Raw genomic sequence first — 19,280 nt, 5'->3', positions numbered from 1 at the left:
CTGCTAGTGACTTTCGAGGTACCAACGCTGTGAAGTTGGAGTCAGTTGTAGCCTGAGTTCAGTCATAGATCGTGCCAACAGAAGCGACGCTCCGACATTTTCAGTAACCAATTTCCAGTGCGCATGCGCCCGCAAGTAGTATCCCGCGAATACAGACATGCTGTTGTTGAAAAGAAGTGGCGCGAAATGACGCAGAGACGTAAAAAAATTATGTCATAATCTAATTCATTAGCCTTGTTACTCTATCCAATAGCAAAATTATATAACCAATCGAGCCCGTGTCCTTTTCAATCATAAAGCGTATAGGCAGTCTTTGAACAGTCTGTATTTGTGCGCATGCGCTCGTAAGTAGTACCGCTTGAATATATATGTACATGAATACATGGTGTCCCAAAAATTTTGTACTTCCTTGGAAGGGGTGATTTCTGGGAACTTTTTCATTTGAGGAAATGTTCTCCGGAAAACACGCACCAATCAGAGCACGGTTAGAGCGGTCGGATTTCGGCTTAGCCAATGCCAACGCCATGCTCAGCGGGACCCACGCCCAAGGTTGTAGACTTAGCCACTTGGTGTAGCATCACAGGCGAGGTATTCTATGGTACAAGCACATACTTAGATCTGTTTACAGAACGTTGTATTCTGCTTGCAAAACGCTCGAGTTTCGTATCTGGTCAAGTAACCAGTAATGTTGTTTCATGACATAAACAGAGAAATGTCATATACTCTGTTAATAAGTGTTATGAGAGTGATTGTTGTAAGAAAGATATAAATTGAATTATTTGCTAATTAGTTGCATGCAATTTCATTATGAAAAGTTATGAGGCTAACACATTTTTGAGCGTATTTCTTTTTGACAATTAGTAGTTGTCATAAACACGGCGTCGAGGTTAATGGGAGAAATAATCGGCACCCTTAGATAACAATTGAGTAAGTGTTTGCATGTAATATGTATTTACTTGTTTACAATTTGTAACATGACGTAAGAAGAATTCTTAATACACAAGTAAATAGTTTTATGTTTTATGAAAAATATATTTCTTGAGATTTTTATCAAAGTTATAAATTATCATCTCGTCATACCATTTTTTAAAATATTGGTGTTTATTATAGAGTTAGAAATGTGTCCGGCACTGTTAGAAAATGAGGAACGCTGTTTCGGTGGAATGACATTTTTCGCACAGAGTCATCCAATTGAAGTATGCGGTAGCAATGGTTTACCTCTCACACCAAATTCGATAACTATATATGGAAAATCTCAGTTTTTGAAAACTATTCATCATCCAAATTTATCAACTTATCTTGACATAATAAGAAGTAAACATGGTAATAATATATTTATAATTTCTATATTGTAATTAGCCTTTGGAAAATCCTGTTATACTGATATGATGTTGTTTAATTTATTTTATAGAAAGGATAGTTGTAGTGACAGAATACAATGGGAATCCACTAAGCTGTAAGGAAAATTTAAATACAGATGATATTATGAAAATAGCGTTTCAATGCTTATTGGGCTTGCAACATATGAATACATTAGGTTTAGTGCATAGACATTTAAGTCCCGATAATATACTTATTAATAAAAGTGGATATGTACAGTTGTATAATTATGGTTTATATTATATGACAGATTGTGGAAAACATGTTTCTTTTCCTATAGGGTATATATGAATAAAAGTTTTATTAGTTTAGATATACTTTACGTTTAAATAATATACGTCAAATGTAATTTCTCTTGTGTATTTATAGTTATCCAAAGTATACAGCGCCTGAAGTATTTTTGAGTTCTGGCGTTAGTAGTTTGAAAGTGGATTCTTGGTCTTTGGGTATGATTATTGCAGAATTATTATTAAAGAGACCAATATGGCCAGGTGTGAAATTATCTCAATGTTTGAGAAAAGTTCTTAGTTTAATACACTGCGAAACTTCTGTATTTGAACGTCTGGCAAGAGAAAATAATTGCCACAACAATTATATGGTTGTCATTTTCGTTAATACTTTATTACAATCTTTTACTAGCTTATAACATATTTTTCATTTATTATTGCAGGAGTTACCAGACAAAGTGAAGGAGTTTATAGATTCTTGTCTCCAAATCCATCCCTCGAAACGTAAAATACCCGAGGAATTGTTAGAACTGCCAATATTTGAAGAATTTTTAATAAACAATGAAAAAGAGACACAAGAAAATCTTTACAAGAATGTTATTGTTCGAAAAATGGATGAATTGTATTATTTATGGCAATTGGCGGGCGGCGACATTACACTAGAACTCAAAAAGCAAGGACTTATCAGATCAAGACCACCTATTTTATCTATTCCAAAGTAGTTACAAAACTTTTGTGAATATGTATGCAATATTAGAAGAAAGCTGAAGGATGACCAATTAATTTTTGTTTTTAGTTTAGTTATACTTTTGGGTCAAATGTTTGGACACAAAGACACTGCTAGCTTACTTGATATGCGTGTGATCAAAGTTTCTCTCGATACACTCAGACAACGCTTATCTCATATTCCGTACATAGCAAATTATCCATGGTTAACAAATGAGTAAGTACAACAAAATTAGTATTTATCATTAGCTATTATATGGTTAGTTTATTTTTTGTATTCAATTACAGAATGCGTGTTCAGTCTCAAGAAGATTTAACAGATGCTGCCTCTCAATTACCTTTAATTATAAGAGAAAGAGATACTGAATATCAATTCTATAGAATTATTTTGTACAACAGACTGCTTCAGGTATTTATGATATTTTTTTAACTGTTATACAGAACATCCTGTATGGATATAAAATGACTTTACTGTGAAGAGTAAATATTTACACGTTTAGTAATTTATCGTAACAAATATTATGAGTTATTGTAATTTAGGTTTATCCAATTACTAGAGAAGCAATTATAGAGGAAGCACATAAAGACATACCACCGCCTGTTCGGGGAGCTGTTTGGGCAGCATTGCTTGGTATCACTGGTGATATTCAGAAGCGTTACGATATGATTGATAAAGAAACGCCCACCCATACAGATAGACAGGTACTACTTTGCATCAAGGTTATATTATGCTATTTACTACAATAGTGAAGGACATTAATAATCTCATAGATAGAAGTAGACATACCAAGATGTCATCAATACAGTGAATTGCTATCATCTGGTGCTGGTCACGAGAGATTGCAAAGACTATTAAAAGCATGGGTACGAAACAATCCCCATTATGTTTATTGGCAGGGATTAGACTCTTTAACAGCTCCATTTCTCTACCTTAATTTTAACAATGAAGGTAATAAATTGAATATACAATATTATACCTGATCAACTACTCTCTTTACTTCTGTATTTAATGCGTAACACTTTTATTGTAGCTAGAGCATTTGAATGTCTATCTGCATTCATACCGAAATATCTTCATAAATTCTTTTTGAAAGATAATTCTGCTATCATACAAGAATACTTGGGAAAATTTTCGCAAATCATAGCTTTCCACGACCCTCAATTGGCTAATCACCTCAGATCGATTAACTTTGTACCAGAACTGTTTGCTATACCGTGGTTTCTAACAATGTTTTCGCGTAAGTTGTGTACTATACTAATGATTTAATACTTTCTTACGGACCAATTCAATCAAACATTTGTTTTAGATGTATTTCCACTTCACAAAATACTACATTTGTGGGACAAACTGTTGTTAGGGGATTCTTCGTTCCCGCTTCTAGTCGGTCTGGCAATATTGAAACAGTTACGCGACTCCCTTTTAACTTCTGGCTTTAATGAATGTATTCTTTTATTTTCTGATCTTCCTGAAATAGATATAGAATTATGCGTTAAAGATTCTATGACAATGTATCAAAGCACGCCAGCTAGCATCACTTACAGAAAACATCAGTTTAATCAACCCAAGGTACAAAGATTCATCTATTTACAGTCGGGCAAAAAATGTAGTAGACACCCTTTAGAAACTAATAACTTTTTAATAATCTTTCTTACATCTTAAAAAAGAACTCGAGACCTTTAGTCCAATTTTAAAAAGTTATTAATTTTAAAGGGTGCCCATTTAATTATTACTCACTATTTAAAGCTTAAATCATTGTATTGGCTTCAAGGATGTGCATTGGTCAGAGCCTGAGCCAGGCACTGAAAGAATGCCAAGAATTTGTGTTGATGACTTGTTAAATTTGTTGGACAATAATCCTGAAAGGTTAATAATTGTTGATATACGCAATAATATACAGTAAGTATCATGTTTGTATCTCGTTTAGAAAACGTTTTTGCGCATAGTCACTAGTGTATTATCATAGATTCGAACGAGACGCCGTGGCAGGAAGTATTAACATTCCATTTACAAGCGTACAACTCTCTCAAACTCAGATTGAGACTTTGGGACCACAAGCTAAACCAATCGCAGAAAATAAGAACAGTATCGTTGTAATTATTGGACCCCTTGATCAAAATAATGCTTTGGTACATATCTGATCACAATATTAAACAAGCTGTACATTTAATGATTCTTTAACATTGTCGTAATTAATACTTTTCTTAAAGTTCGCAGATTTTCTTGTAAAGTGTGGAGTTATGGGGGTCTGTTCGTTGCAAGGGGGAATTGATGCCTTGCGTTCGAAGTCTCCAAACATTATAGTAGGTGCGCGTTAAAAAAAACAGATTACTCTGTACAAATTTAAGAAGTTCTCATGACACCTAAAGTTTATTGCGATTGTATGTGACACATAAAGTGTCTACAATTTGTACATAATCAAAATATTGATTTTGTTTTCGAAGAATTATCTGTTTCTATCTATTGTAAATAAGATATTGTAAGTATAAAACATACTTTAGGACTATAAAGAAATTGTAATTTTGTAACACTATATAAAGTACACTCTACAGTACCTGTATCTGACCTGACTGGTAGCCATAGAAACTAAATCAAAACATAAGAATGTATATATACGCGTTCAGATACTCTTTAACTGTTACTATTACCACGACCATCGTCGTTACAATTTTGTAAATATATCTTAATCATTTCTTAAGTATGGAACATAACATTTCTCCGAATATCCAGAAGTGGATGAAAAAGTGTCTAAAAAAGGAGTTTGAAACTAAGATACAGAAAGGATTGGAAGAGGATATGGAATATACCAATATTATCCAAGAAATCATACATTCGAAAGAAATGTCTGCTTTGCTAAGTTCAATGAGAGCTACACTTGTTGAACAATCTGCTTCGAGATCATCGTCAACATTGTTTTCTGAATCACGGCCACAGTCAGCTCTTTCTTGCCTCAGTGATCAAACAAGCGAAGACTGGAATTCTCCACTGAATAATGACGAATACTATAATATTATTGTTGATAAGATCAGCAACGATAAGCCTACTCACGTCAGATTAGCTGCCTATGAAGTTTTATTAAAAAATGATCTGTCAAATGTAAATAACAATCCAGTGTGGGATTCACTTAAAAAGGCACTGTTAGACAGTCTCGTAGATGAAAATAGACCGATTTTCGAAGCCAGTTTACAAGTCCATGCAAAATTACTGACGTGTTTACAATCGCACGATGTGTATATCAATTTACTGAACGCCTTTACTGCTCAATACGATTCCCAGAAAACATTCGAAATATTACCTACTCTAGTTATTGGAATTAATTTTAAGTTCTTCCTACACGAAAGAGTATTTCGTATTACACACTTGATACTCCAGTACCACGAAGAAAGACTAAAATGTGTGAGAAATCCTGATAAATCGACAGAGGAGCTAATAGAACAATTTATGACGTTCCTTAGCACACATGATTTTGGCAATGTAGTGCAATCTAAGACATTAAACATATTGAATATTATTTCTATATTGGACCCATGTGCTAATTGGAGTAAAAAGTGGATTGTCAGTCTTGCTACTAGAAAATTGTTTCTAATGGCATTAGGCAAATCACCAAGTATCATGCAAAATATAATGGGTCATGTGGCGAAGGGATTGGAAGATCCTCCTCATTTTGTATCAATTTCGATTTGTGATGAACCAATGGAAGTAATCATTAATGGAAATACAATAGAAACAGTAACTTATCTACATTGCCTGTGCTTTGTATCGCAGCTTTGTGCTTACGAGGGAGGCAGAAAACTTTTACAGGAAATTATTTTCGAGCCGCCATTCCAAACTACCGACTTTCTAACTGCTTCTCTGAAAGCTCTAAATAAACTGTCTGTTGATACATTAAACGGTGTGTACGATGTCTCTTGTTACGCTTTACAAATTATTCTAGACGAGCCAACAATATTGTACATTCACGAGTTTTACCATCTTGCGCTATGTCATTTGCCTTCCTTATCCGAAAACAATATAAAAATATGGCCGCACACATTAAACATTATCTTACACATGCTGGATACAACAGATGGTTCATTATTTCTTATCTCTGAATGCAAAGAACACACTGTCAATTTTGAAAATAATGTTTCGAAGTGTCCTGCTATGTATATTACAATAATAGCATCGAACATGTTGAAACAACCTTTTTCTATAATGAATAATGAATATCTTCTCAAGTTATTTAAAGTACTAGAAAAGTTATTTGATGTATTCGATGCGTATGAAATTGTACAATATAAAATAGAAAAGGAGTTTTATCCTGCTGTATCACATTTTTACAATAAGCTGGATACATCCTATTTCGAAAATGAAAATAAAGTTCAACAGATAAATAGGTGACTCCTACTTTTTTTTAGATATTACTTGTTAATGAGACACAGTCATAGGAAACCATTTTATTTTTAGCGCTATTATATCGTTATTACTGAAAATGGTATCTATACCATTGGGATTGAAAGCACTTATTCAAGAATCGTCAGTGTTTCATGAACTAATCGCAGGATGTATAGCACCCTTAAGAATGTCATGGACATCAATGGAAGTGGTTAATTTTGTGACGCTCGCTGCATTTTTCCATTTGGGATATAACACACTTGCAAATCTTGCACCTCATATTTTGTCAACTTTGCTTTCAGAAACTTGTAAAATATTGGAAGACATACATTGTTTCGATGATCCATGGGATCACGAAAGTGTCCACACCTTTTTACACATACTCGCTTTCTTCTCTCTCAATTTCAAATGTAAGGATAATGGTATAGGTGTTCATTCATTTAGCATTAATATATTATAATGATTTAAGTATTTTAAATATGCGTAGGTTTTTCAGCCTTTATGACCAATGTCAAAGATCTGCGCAGCAATGAAGAACAGAATTATCCACTTAACTTGTTTGAACTTTTTAAAAATGCGATAAATCCGAATTCCAATTATCATTATCTAGGGCTGTTATCATTGTTGACTGTAATTTGGAATCTAAATATTCATGTTTATTTAATAGAGCTACTAAACTTTCAGGTATTACTGAAATGTACTTTGAACCAGAAAAAGATTGTTTCTTCTGCGTTCGTTAATGATATATTAATATTTTTAGAATATTTTATTAGAACTTCAAAACTCGAATTCAGAAGAACTTGAAAATAAGGATACGGTAGCAGAAATTATTGATGAATATACTTTAATACGACACAAAATTATATCCAAAGCAAACTTTATTAAACTTCAAGATGAGGAAGAACAAAGCAAATTGGAGGAATATGATGTGTCGATATTACCAACTGCAAAAGTGGTTGTAGAAGCCAGTTCCTCAGAATATGACGACGGCACAGAATTAGATTGTTTACTTAAAGAAAACACACGTGGATTGTTAGACAGCGATTGGATTGAAGAAGCTAGAGATGCCTATAAAGCATCATCGGACTCGATAAAGGTGAAGATTTAAAATTCATACTCGAAATCTTCTAAAAAAAATTATAACTAAATATGCTCCTTATTCCTGTAGAGTACTACATTAATACAATTATTAGATCAGATGCACAAAGCAATTCCTACCGCAGAATGGATGGAAAATTTCCAATGGCAAGAAAATGATTCGGCGAACACTGATTTTTGGTTTGCAGAGGAGATACATGGAATCAACTTAGCTTTATATTATGCAGAACAAAACAATATTTTAAAAAATACCGTTGAAATGAAGAAGAAATTGCAAGAATTTATTAGCGAATGTTATGCATTTATACAATACGAAAAACCAAAGAAATTTGATGGATTCGATTGGTTTTTAGCAACAGTATTTATTATGTGCGAAGGTGATGTAGAGAAGTATGTATTAATCATTTTACAAATCTGAATATTTTAATCGAGTTTACACGAGATAGATTGTACAGTGACAAATTTAGTTTATGGAAACTATTTTCTGCGTATAAGATAACTATTAAAAGTAGCTTGCATGCTTCAAATAAACGCCTCAGTTGACCGCGAGTATACCCCTTATTAACGAAATTCGATAGCTCCATCGAAATTGATTTGCGAGTAGTCACAAAAATATTTCAAGAACTATTTTCGAATTGTTAATATCAATGAAGAAAGTAGGGAAACTCTAGCTAGTCGTGCATCATCATTGGCAGGTCTCAGATTGAAAACTTAATCACCATTATAATGACATTGCGCGTAAGAACGTCGTAAATCATCATCGACCTTTGTGCACGTTATAACTGATTGCAGATGTAAAGTATTTGTCACGCAATTAATGAAATTTCCGGTAATTGTATTTTTGTGGCCAAATTTGGGGAAAGTCGTAGATAAAAATACTCAGGAAGAATGTACCACTCAATTCATGTTTATGCAGCTTTTGGAATCTATCGTTAGTAGTGAGCTTCCACACATCAAATTTGCACTTAAGGTAATGATTAGATTTTTATGCAAAATGAAAATTGTCTGTATTAATAGTAAGGTAGAGGAGGTGCATGTAACTGATAATTTTATTAATCAATTTATTTTCTAACATAGAGTACCTCCGGTATTAGTTGGTCTTTGATGTGCAACTTAATGATTTCCCAGTGTTTTTGGGGTATATTACCCTGGACTCAAATTCTACATTTCTTTACTATTTGTATATTGCATTCACCCGATTATATAATATATTATTGTGTGTCGCTCCTACATTATTCCCAAAATATAATAATGGAACACATGACAAGTGGGAAAATGTGGCCTGAACACATGGTACGTATAGACTGGTACAACTCTCAATATTTCAATATGTATAAACAAATATGATTTCTTGTTCACAGACTTTAGACGATTATCAATCTCATAATTACATCAGATTTATGGATACTTTAGATAAAAGATATGGAAACAAAATTTTACCGAAACTATCAGTTAAAACTTTAATTCATTAGGTGAAATATGAATATATAAATAGTTCACAGAATGAAATCAGTTTACATTAGAAATTGTTAAAAAATCTATTGTTACACATCATTCATATTACATATGTTTTCCATGACATCGTTTTACACAATACTCTCTATTAAATGCTCCGTATACATGTGCGTTATATGTACAATAACATTTGGTATTGAACTGTGATTCAGTAACTAATAGAATAGATTTAATTTTAATCTCGCAATAAACATATCTGAATGGTTAAACAATTGCATTCTTCTATGATTCCCTTTTGGAAATACTTTGTAACGTAATATGTGCAATATTTATACAGGTCGTACCTTTTAAATTCAGGAATAACATGTCAGTTGTAGATCTTTTTATTCATAAAAATGATCCAAAATGAGTGGATAAATAACATTATATACATTAATGACACGTTGTTGTCATGTATTCATCATCATTTTTGTGTCTACGGAATCAATTATCGTGAATAGTGAACAGTTTTGCTACTTCATTTAAATCATCATATTTTGTACCTCTGGCAAGAACCTGCGTAACATACATACAAAATTATATTTTTGTGCTTGGAATTTTTTATATTCGTGAAACTTATTTTTCTATTCACGCACCTGCCTAGCAATGGACATCCGGTTGAAAAGATTCCAAAGAACAATTCCGACCACAATGTCGTCCCTTAAATAAAAAATAACGCCTTTCTCAAAATCATCGTGTTTCTTAGGTTCCGTCTCCGTTGTTAATTTGGAATCATCACATTCTGGTTCGGTTGAAATATCATCTTCGGTTGAACTCGCTTGTTGCTCGTTGCTTTTCACTGTTTGTGCTACTAATTCAGATTTTGCAGGACTTTTTGTTGAACTCAATGTCTGAATGATAAAAATATAGACATCAAAATCTCGAGAACATAGAACGGCTTCGAAATTAATGTTTCACTTATTGCTAAAGGTGTGCAAAGATATGGGAAGATATCGGGCCAGGACGTCGGGACGAGTCGGGTCCTAGAAAATTTTTGGGATTCTCGAATATATCAGAATTCTCAAGAATCTTACAAATTCTCGGGAATCCCGAGATAAAATTCTCGACTCGGCCCGACTCGACATTTCCGTGTTGTCGCACACGTCTACTCGTTACCTTCTTCTGCAGGGACTGTACGGTTTCATTTGAATTCGAAACCGGTGTTGAACTATTCGAATCTGATGATTTAGCAAAAACACCTACAGTTGGTAGTGATGAATCTACAATACCAACGGCTTCATAACCAACTTCTGTTCCTAAGTCCGACCAAAACATTGACTGATGTATATACGGTTTCCCTAGTGAAAAGAAAAATGTGAATTTCCGTATTTCCTTTTTCTATACGAGTTTCTGTGACACTGGGCACGTAATGTATTTTGCCAATTTTAACCTACTTGCGCCAGTCATATTTTCTCCTGCTAATCTTCCTGAAACTACTGCGTGATCATGATGTTCCACTCTTCTTCGACCAAGTCTAATGTCATAGAAACAAGCAGCATCTCCAGCAACCCAAAGATTGCTTCTTGCTTCTAACTCTGCATTTACAAGAAAGCCACCTACGTCAGGATGTGTTTCTAAATGCGAAACTTCTGCCAAACCAGTATTTGGCTTAACACCTACTGCTACAATTACTTGATCAGCAGCAATCTGTCCGTAGAAATTAAAAAATAATATCAACATTTGTCATGATATACATATACAGGGTGTTCTATACTTGAAAGTTAAACATACAGCGCGGTCTCCAGAAAGAATGAGCGACAATTTTCCATTCTTATAGGAATAATCTACAACTTCGGAACTAGAAATGCATTGAACACCTTCTAATATTGCTTTCTTTGTTGCCCATTCACTTAAATATTGCGGTAATACTTGATCCATTATAAACTTCTCCTTATATATTTGATATACTTTTTTGTCTTGCGGCACTGTATAAAAACGTACAATAATAAATATTCTATTATATTAAGTGGTTATTCGATTAAGAAATCGTAAACATACAATTACGAGCTAATGAGCAAGCGAGTTCTGACCCAAGAAATCCTCCTCCAACTATTACTATATTTTTATGTTTAGAATTATGTACACTTTCTTCTAAGTCAAGAAAATCATCTTTTGTTCTAAATGTTATAATTTTATCTTTAAGCTCATCCTCGATTGATTCAAAGACAGGAAGTTGTTTGGGCGAGGCACCTAAAAGAACATTGAAATTAAATGTGTTTACCTGAAATGATTCTAACGTCTCGATCAGATAAAGATTAGCATGTACTTTGGACATGAAAGGAACACACATACTTACCAGTTGCAATAAGACATTTATCATATTTTACTTCAGAACCATCTTCGAGTGTCACAGTTTTATTTTGAACATCAATTTTCGTAACTTTCCAACCTGCAGCAATAGCTACACCACCTTTATCAGATGCTACTAAATTGTTGACATTTGCATAAAACTCGTTTGGTTCATAAAATATACTGCAATACAATAAGTAGTAGAAAAATCGCTGTTCACGTGTGTAAATAATTATTAAACAAATACCTTCGCTGTGTTCCATTCCATTGTGTAAAAAGTAACTGTGAACTCGCGTCCCTATCTGTATTGTACCAAAGTTCCTTCGATAATGGTGGTCTCATGTAAGGAAAACCATTTTCTTCCATTACCACTAACACCTACAAAGCAATTGTTTAATTATTCATCTGTTCTGAAAACATGAAATACCAGAGAGAGAGAGAGAGATCCCTATCGCGTACCTTAGCTTTAGGGTCTCTAGATTTAATTGATCTAAATGCAGAAAATGCAGCAGTTCCACCACCTATTAAAAGGTAAGGTACTTCTTTGGGAATTGAAGAGGAATCAGGTGGTGATCTAACTTTCTCCAAGGATCTTCTTTGTCTTCTTCCATCCTTCTTTTCTAGATATTTAAAATAAGAAATGATTAATTACGATTCCCTACATTTCTTAATAGATGGAATAAACAGACTTAGCTCAACTTACTCGTACTTACATCCTTTCGAGATTCAGATTTCTTTGTGGAAGATAATGTAGAAGATATCTACAGAATAAAGATGTTGAAAGAAACGAAAAGAACAGAAATATTTGCGAATATCAAAACATTGTGACATCCACGTCTGGAGAGAAGAGACTTTGAAGGAATGCGAGTCGGGCACACATTGATGCAGTTGAATAACATGCTACTTCAGGTCTGCAATATCGCATGGCAGAGAAAGATGAGGATTCGTATCGGAATAAGTGTGTGAGCAAATAAACAAGCTGTTGCCCCTGTTGTCCCGAATTTCTCCTCTCCAGACACGGATAATAAAAAGATGAAATAAAATAGTGACTTAAACTGAAATGATTATTAAACAACACGTAATGTTATACCGCATATATTGTAACTCCTGCTATAAGTAAAGCTGCCAATATCTTCCAATAGGGTGGTGATGGTGGTTTATCAGGGCACTTCCCTGAGTCCGGTGGTTTACCGCAAACTTCATAACAAGACGGTGGACAAGATGCATTAGGATAAGATTCACAAGAAGGGACGTTTCTCTTTGGTTGTGAATACCTACTTTCTGGTACACATTCTTCCGGTTTTATAGTAGTGCCTGGAGACTTGTACGTTTTCTTATCACTAACATTGTTACTGTACCATAAATTATTATTGACAATTCCTAAAAAAGTAATAAGACATTTAAAATAACGATTACAGCACCGAAACAATATTATTAGAAATACAATGCTTATTAATTACATGCTTCCTCTGATGTACTACTATTTCAAAAATAAGTGAATGTAATCTTTTAATTAAATTGCATGTAATATAGGAAATATGTATACATTGTAAATTTTTAACATGTCTTAAATATTTAGAAATACATTTTACATTCCCAATAATATCAGTATACAAATTTTGGGGTTACGTCGCGTGGTGTACACTTCGAATCAGACACACCTCACACAAATTTAAAACAATGTTAATTAAAAATGTTAGCTGTACGAGTACATGTATGTTATTGTAATAAAATTCTGTTATCCAATACAATCATGCTAGAGTAATACGGGCAATTAATTGTAAATTGAGTGTGTGATGTGTCTGAAGTTCTGAAAATTAAAGTATGGTTTTCGATTGAAGTACCGAAGCGAAATGGTATAAATATTTACCAAAATATTTTAATGGGCCAAAATGACTAACGGGTGAATGTCTTGTAAGTTTTGGTAATCGTCCGACAATTCTGCCACAACTTAACATTTTTAACGAGCCAATTTTGGCCTTATGCAATATGGTGATGGCGCGTACGGCCGGCTCTGTTGACCATGCATACGACTGGAAGTCGCTGTACAGTTTTCTGGACACATGTAATTGACACAAGACACTCCATTACCCAATTTCTTTTGTAATCGAGCTGTAGTTTATCTATGAATCATTAATTTTGGACTACTTAATTAGAAATTTGCCGCACGACGTGAAAAAACGTACAAATTTTTTAAAATCTGTACTAACAGCACACATTGATAACGAATGACAGCTGCGCAAATTGGGCGCTAAAAATGGCGCAAGTTCATTCCAATTCAAATTCTGCATACGATACACTTGCACGATCATTGTGTACGACAACATAAATGTACACAATTAGATTTAAATATTACGATTTCGTTAACATTAATTTAAAAAAGTCATCTTGAAATATTCAAGTCATAACATATGGTAACTGATGTAAAAATTCAAAATATCCGTTTCATTAACTTTTAAACATCGTTCGCAAAGCTAAACGATACAGAGGTACATATAGATATTTTTAAATAAACAGTTCTGACATGATTTTAGTCAAATAAACAAAAATTAATGTTTTATCTTGAGTACGAGCGTTTGACGTCGTGCACTTACTGAATCTGTTATATCAAATTATATTTTTAAAGGTAACATAGTACGGCAATTTTGATGTAATTTAAGAAGTTCTAATCCTATATGTATATGACTAATATGTACTTCGTATGTTTTTTATTGAACAAAGAACATTCGACATATTGCGGAACCTGTATAAGATTCGACAAGCCCAAGGTCGACAACAATGAGTCACAAGACCTTTCATGGGAGACAATGTCACGTATACCTTGAAATTTTTTAGGCTTAAGACATTGTTATTGTCGCGATAGGACTACTCACTCTTATCTTCCGATGCAAAACATGAAAATATAATCCTTTCGACAAATTAAAATTGTCTCACAACAATTAGGTGTACATATACAGTAATACCTGGTAATACAGATAAAAATGGAAAATTCTACTTAAAAGAGGCTGAAAAAGAGATTAGATAGTAGTGACTTTCACTATTTATGCTTATACATTTTCAACCATTATAAATATTATCAGATAATCTTAGAGATAAAAAAACGATTACCCAAACATTATTATCGAGCTTTAAAATTTTATAAAGACAGAGTTCTAGTATATTTAAAAATGAATCAACGGCATATTTTACAGATTTTATAACATTTAAAAATGCGTAGAAAGTGATTTAACAAATTAAAAAAAAAATGACAGATAATATGTAGAGGACACTACTGTTTCAAAGTACAATGTATATATGTTCGCCTAACTTCACTATTGACCGTCAACCTAAAAAGTTGTACACATATTTACAAAATATACAACACAATTCATCGATATTTGGGATACTACATACTAATCTTTTGACAACATGTTTTGGATAGAAAATCATCAATAAATTTACCATATAAACATGAATCTCGCAAGGAGAGCTCAAATTTTTCAGTAAAACATTAGAATAGGTAAGATTTCATTTTGTTCGTTTCAAGTTTCTAGTGAAAGTGTACATAATCATTATAATCCCATTAAAAATTGAAAGTAAACACATCGAAATACGAAGATTTGTAAGGTTATTGAATCATGCGATGAGAAAGTACGTCTTCGAGAAATTCTAAAACCAAACATTATCCTTTCGTTTGTAAATAAATCAATATTTGCATAATCGAATTGTTTGGCCAAAAATTGCGTAGGAAGAAAAATCCAATACGATTTGCGAATATCAGTCATTTTAATGTATAACGAAATTTTCCATCTACCGATAAAACAGTTGACATTTTATTTGTAACATTAAATTTTTATACTACACAAATTAGAAATACAAACTGTCCGTTTTATTTATTTTTCATTCAATTGATATGTGAAATTTCGTTTCTTGTTTATAAAGTATGTGATTGTCTGAAATGTAGACATATAAAAGGTAACATTGACAATTGAAATGTATTACTCATCAAATATATAGATCATGCAATATATATATATATATATATATATATATAGAGAGAGAGAAAGATACAAGACATGTTGTCCATGAAAATATTGTACCAGTCCTTTAAAAACAAACAGGAAGTGTAATTCTTGTGTGTATCTTGTAGATGTTCTTTTTATAGACAAAGATTGACCTCTTTCTGTTCAGTAACCAGTGCATTCAACTGCCAGCTGCTTCTGAGTGCAGATAATGCTGCAACAAAACATTTAAATCTACCATTAAAGATGCCACACAGGTGAGTTTTTGTGCACTAATATTTAAAAATATATATTAAAAATGACATAATTTATTTGTTTGTTGTTTACATTTAGAATTATATGCTTTTTTCATTAAAAAAAATGATATAAAGTTTTTGAAGAAGAATTTATATAGAATATATCTATTATTCTATATATTTATATAGAATATCCATATACTTCGCATTACATAGGTAAATATTGTTCTGTTAGGAATAAAGTTTTAGTTGGAGCTGGAGTAATCTGGGGTATTACTCTTTGTTGTTTCTTCATTACGCGCAAACTTCCCAGATCAATGGCATTATTAAATTTTATTCCGGGTATTTTATTTCGGTCAGTGTATATTCGTGTGCAGACATTTAATATTTATTATCTACAGTAAATATACTTCTCGATTGTTATTTGTACTGTGACGATAATCACTTTGTGAATTACATACAAAGTTTTAACTGTACTTACATTTGTTACTAATTTATCCTGGTTTAATTACTGATTTGCTACATTAATTTGATAATCGAAAATGCATTTCTTAATGTGTTGTCTAATGTTTTGCAAATTATTGATGTAATAATGAAATATTTTGTAGGAATACAAAAATGGAAAACAAAGAAGAAGAAAAATGCAATATTAGCGAAGCTAGCACATCTGCGTCCGTAGATTGTCCATCTAGTTCGAACACTGTTGCTGAAAATGACATTTCGAGGGGGTAAGGACTTTAATTATTTCTTAAACATGACATTTTATTATTCCTTTGACTGTGTTGTTGAATTTGTTGTACGAAAAAGTTTTGAATAAATTATTGCACAGAGGGAGTATATATACGCCTTTTGTAGTCAAAGGGTTAATAAATATCACAAAAATATTTCAATTACTGTTATCAACGTTTACACTGTTGGTAGACAAAAGATACAAAATTTTATGGCCGGCGGAATAGTAGGTGCTTCGCCGCCAAAATTTGTTACCCTTGATGAAATAATGAATGCTGCCAATGGTATGAAGAATATGGCTTTGGCTCATGAGATTGCAGTGGATAAGAATTTTCAACTACAAAAACTTGATCCCGAGGATGGTACATTTCAGAGAAGAGTGAAAGAAATTATGCACAAAGCATTTTGGAACTTATTGGCTGAACAACTGGCTGAAGAAACTCCGAATTATACACAAGCATTGGTGTTACTAAGAGAAATTAAAGAAGTAATGTAACCATATAAATTTTTATTCAGTTTGGACATTTGTTTGTAATTCTCGTTCTCTACAGATATTAGACCAACTGGTACTACCACATCATGCGAAAATTCGAGAAAATTTGGAAGAAGTGCTTGACGTAGATTTAATTAAACAGCAAGCAGAGAAAGGTGTTCTGGACTTCCATCATTACGCGCAATATGTTATTTCGATTATGAGTAAAGTGTGTGCACCAGTAAGAGATAGCAAGATAATGGAACTTAGGGAAAAAACAGACGTTATTGAAATATTTAAAGGTATAATGGAAGTGTTGCAACTGATGCGACTTGATCTGGCAAACTTCACTATTACAATGATGAGACCGAACATAGTTGCTTTAAGTATCGAGTATGAAAAATCAAAATTTTCTGAGTTCCTAAAAATCAATGGACACGATTTAAAATATACAGAGACGTGGTTATTGAGACACTTTGATCCTGCAAAGGTTACAGGTGATTCATCAGATGTTAATTCTGTGCGTCAAATCACACATTGCCTTCTGACCGAAGCATATTTGGACCTTTTGGAATGGGATTTCAATCCAGATGCAGAAGTAGGTTTGAAAATAAATCTATTTACATTAATCTCTATTGATATCATTTAAGACAGAGGTAATGTCTTAAAAATGTTTGTTTCAGACTTTGATGTTGGATCAAGGTAGACTGATAGAATTGCGTGATAGGACCAGTAGATTAAGTATTATGGGTGCTGTAATATTACTAGCAAATAACACGGTTGGCCCACCAATTCATGGAGTATCAAGTTTCAAGAAGAGTATAAAACAACATCTTAATGTGCTATTGGAATCTGTACATTCAAACAAGTATGTAGAGAAGATTTCACGGGTGTACACGGGTACACGGGTGTACATGGTCTCTTTTAGTTTTTAAGATATCGAAGACTACGAAATAAATTAATTTCGTGCATATGATTGATAGAGATTTGGAAGCTTTAATGCCGAATATCATATTGCAAGTTAAAACTGATGTAAAATCGACGTTAGAAGAGATTGGTGCTGGTCCGCTATCTCCAGAGTTAGAAACGTCATTGGAGGGACAAATATTAGAGCTGATTAAACCGGATCATAAGATTAGGAATCTTATAAGTAAGTACTTCATACAAATTTTAATGATTCTGTTCATGTTATTTCAAGGTACTTAATAATTATCGTTTATCAGGTTTAAGAATTCGACAGTTTTTGCAAAAAATAATACTGTCCCAATCAACAGCGCCAACACAAGTCCCACCTGGGCTTTCTTCTCTTCAAGAAGAATTGACAGCTATAGTGGCTCAATTTTTAATTCTCATTTCTCATAATCGAAGTGTATTTGGCGAGTATTATCAAGAAATCGTGACTAATGCTCTGAAAAGAAAGGAATCTGATAATAATAAAGAGACAAATGAAGTTCATTCCATGGAGTTGTAGAAAGAAAAACGGCAATTTTAATCTTTGTGAAGGAAACGTTAATGTTACGTGTTCATTAAATAACACATTAATTGAAAATAAGCGATGCCTGTATCTGAAACTAATTTTCAATTCGTTTTCATAAAGCAATTTTTTATAACAAGAAGAAAGATATTTGTAGACAGAAATATCAAATAGCAGTCATTTAAACATCTATGTAAGTTATAAATGATTTCAGTAAGTTAGTATTCAAGTGATTAGCGTACACGAGGATGGACGAATTCAATACTTAAATGCATGAATACTAATTGGTTTGTTTTTAATACAATGTATGTACTGTTTTTAATACAAGTTGCTACATACCATATAAGCTAACTACATTTATTTTCGACAGTTAATACAATTATTTGCTACAGTTTACTTTCTGTACTTGTTGCTTTGAACATTTTACTTTAAAATGTTATATGTACTGGAAAAAAAATGTAATATATATACATATACATATTGTACATAGATGTGAATATTAAATCAATTTATAATCAAATTTGATTCTATTTTCAAAATGATTTTTACTTTCATGTCAAATTTTTCTTAAGGAATATATTATACTTTTACATAATTTTGCCCACTATATATGTGTAAATATGTATTCCGAAACATAGCTATACTAACTTTTGTGACCATGTGCATATACCGTATGCATGCATGTTTGTAACAATATTATTTTTGACTATTCAATTATACAGCACTATGTGAGTAATCGTTTTTTTTTTTACCAAACGTTTAAAATACCATTTGAGATAAAA

General features: G+C 32.7%; 4 protein-coding genes across 10 annotated transcripts; 3 read left to right on the top strand and 1 right to left on the bottom strand.

Moving 5' to 3' along the window:
* Positions 1–665: 665 nt before the first annotated feature.
* LOC143360765 (TBC domain-containing protein kinase-like protein) lies at positions 666–4,675 on the top strand. Its single transcript, XM_076799887.1, has 14 exons — positions 666–927; positions 1,111–1,323; positions 1,412–1,661; positions 1,750–1,978; positions 2,051–2,325; positions 2,404–2,550; positions 2,622–2,742; positions 2,874–3,035; positions 3,105–3,282; positions 3,365–3,571; positions 3,641–3,900; positions 4,103–4,230; positions 4,298–4,460; positions 4,542–4,675. Exons 2-14 carry the CDS (start codon positions 1,119–1,121, stop codon positions 4,647–4,649), a joined length of 2,433 nt encoding a protein of 810 aa, XP_076656002.1. The 5' UTR covers positions 666–927; positions 1,111–1,118; the 3' UTR covers positions 4,650–4,675.
* A 340-nt stretch (positions 4,676–5,015) lies between these two features.
* Positions 5,016–9,466, top strand: LOC143360761 (protein broad-minded). Its single transcript, XM_076799880.1, has 8 exons — positions 5,016–6,707; positions 6,778–7,115; positions 7,193–7,389; positions 7,466–7,801; positions 7,874–8,193; positions 8,596–8,773; positions 8,881–9,096; positions 9,165–9,466. Exons 1-8 carry the CDS (start codon positions 5,032–5,034, stop codon positions 9,273–9,275), a joined length of 3,372 nt encoding a protein of 1,123 aa, XP_076655995.1. The 5' UTR covers positions 5,016–5,031; the 3' UTR covers positions 9,276–9,466.
* A 159-nt stretch (positions 9,467–9,625) lies between these two features.
* On the bottom strand, positions 9,626–13,827 carry Aif (Apoptosis inducing factor). Of its 2 annotated transcripts, XM_076799890.1 has the most exons (13): positions 13,457–13,825; positions 12,865–12,966; positions 12,677–12,783; positions 12,290–12,347; positions 12,046–12,206; positions 11,834–11,964; positions 11,594–11,769; positions 11,296–11,487; positions 11,029–11,222; positions 10,692–10,944; positions 10,414–10,595; positions 9,894–10,148; positions 9,626–9,813 (listed from the first exon to the last, which is right to left on the bottom strand). In XM_076799890.1, the coding sequence occupies exons 1-13, from the start codon at positions 13,542–13,544 to the stop codon at positions 9,742–9,744; spliced, it is 1,971 nt and encodes a 656-aa protein (XP_076656005.1). In that variant the 5' UTR covers positions 13,545–13,825; the 3' UTR covers positions 9,626–9,741. The 2 variants fall into 2 exon arrangements, with proteins under 2 accessions (XP_076656005.1, XP_076656004.1); XM_076799889.1 differs by having other exon boundaries at positions 12,677–12,966; positions 13,457–13,827.
* Positions 13,828–14,884: 1,057 nt separating this feature from the next.
* On the top strand, positions 14,885–19,018 carry LOC143360767 (T-complex protein 11-like protein 1). 6 transcript variants are annotated; one of them, XM_076799893.1, is made up of 9 exons: positions 14,885–15,085; positions 15,757–15,844; positions 16,059–16,178; positions 16,432–16,551; positions 16,745–17,039; positions 17,104–17,622; positions 17,708–17,892; positions 18,008–18,174; positions 18,248–19,018. In XM_076799893.1, the coding sequence occupies exons 2-9, from the start codon at positions 15,834–15,836 to the stop codon at positions 18,493–18,495; spliced, it is 1,665 nt and encodes a 554-aa protein (XP_076656008.1). In that variant the 5' UTR covers positions 14,885–15,085; positions 15,757–15,833; the 3' UTR covers positions 18,496–19,018. The 6 variants fall into 6 exon arrangements, with proteins under 6 accessions (XP_076656008.1, XP_076656006.1, XP_076656007.1 ...); XM_076799891.1 differs by having other exon boundaries at positions 15,731–15,844; XM_076799892.1 differs by having other exon boundaries at positions 15,716–15,844.
* The last annotated feature ends 262 nt before the right edge of the window (positions 19,019–19,280 follow it).

The sequence above is a fragment of the Halictus rubicundus genome, chromosome 14, assembly GCF_050948215.1.
Source record: "Halictus rubicundus isolate RS-2024b chromosome 14, iyHalRubi1_principal, whole genome shotgun sequence".
Lineage (NCBI taxonomy): Eukaryota > Metazoa > Arthropoda > Insecta > Hymenoptera > Halictidae > Halictus > Halictus rubicundus.
Note: the sequence above shows the minus strand (reverse complement) of the source record. Positions and strands in the feature narration are given on the sequence as shown.

Bases quoted from the DNA above. Each gene is read 5' to 3' on its own strand.
- LOC143360765 (XM_076799887.1), top strand. From the start codon at position 1,119: ATGTGTCCGGCACTGTTAGAAAATGAGGAACGCTGTTTCGGTGGAATG. The intron at 2,326-2,403 runs GTAGTTACAAAA...TTTTGTTTTTAG, and splicing joins CCTATTTTATCTATTCCAAA to TTTAGTTATACTTTTGGGTC. The intron at 2,743-2,873 runs GTATTTATGATA...ATTGTAATTTAG, and splicing joins TGTACAACAGACTGCTTCAG to GTTTATCCAATTACTAGAGA.
- LOC143360761 (XM_076799880.1), top strand. From the start codon at position 5,032: ATGGAACATAACATTTCTCCGAATATCCAGAAGTGGATGAAAAAGTGT. The intron at 8,194-8,595 runs GTATGTATTAAT...AACTGATTGCAG, and splicing joins TGCGAAGGTGATGTAGAGAA to ATGTAAAGTATTTGTCACGC. The intron at 9,097-9,164 runs GTACGTATAGAC...TCTTGTTCACAG, and splicing joins AAATGTGGCCTGAACACATG to ACTTTAGACGATTATCAATC.
- Aif (XM_076799889.1), bottom strand. From the start codon at position 13,544: ATGTTAAGTTGTGGCAGAATTGTCGGACGATTACCAAAACTTACAAGA. The intron at 12,207-12,289 runs GTAAGTTGAGCT...TTAAATATCTAG, and splicing joins TCGAAAGGATGTAAGTACGA to AAAAGAAGGATGGAAGAAGA. The intron at 11,488-11,593 runs GTAAGTATGTGT...ATGTTCTTTTAG, and splicing joins TAAATGTCTTATTGCAACTG to GTGCCTCGCCCAAACAACTT.
- LOC143360767 (XM_076799893.1), top strand. The intron at 17,623-17,707 runs GTAGGTTTGAAA...TGTTTGTTTCAG, and splicing joins ATTTCAATCCAGATGCAGAA to ACTTTGATGTTGGATCAAGG. The intron at 18,175-18,247 runs GTAAGTACTTCA...ATCGTTTATCAG, and splicing joins TAAGATTAGGAATCTTATAA to GTTTAAGAATTCGACAGTTT.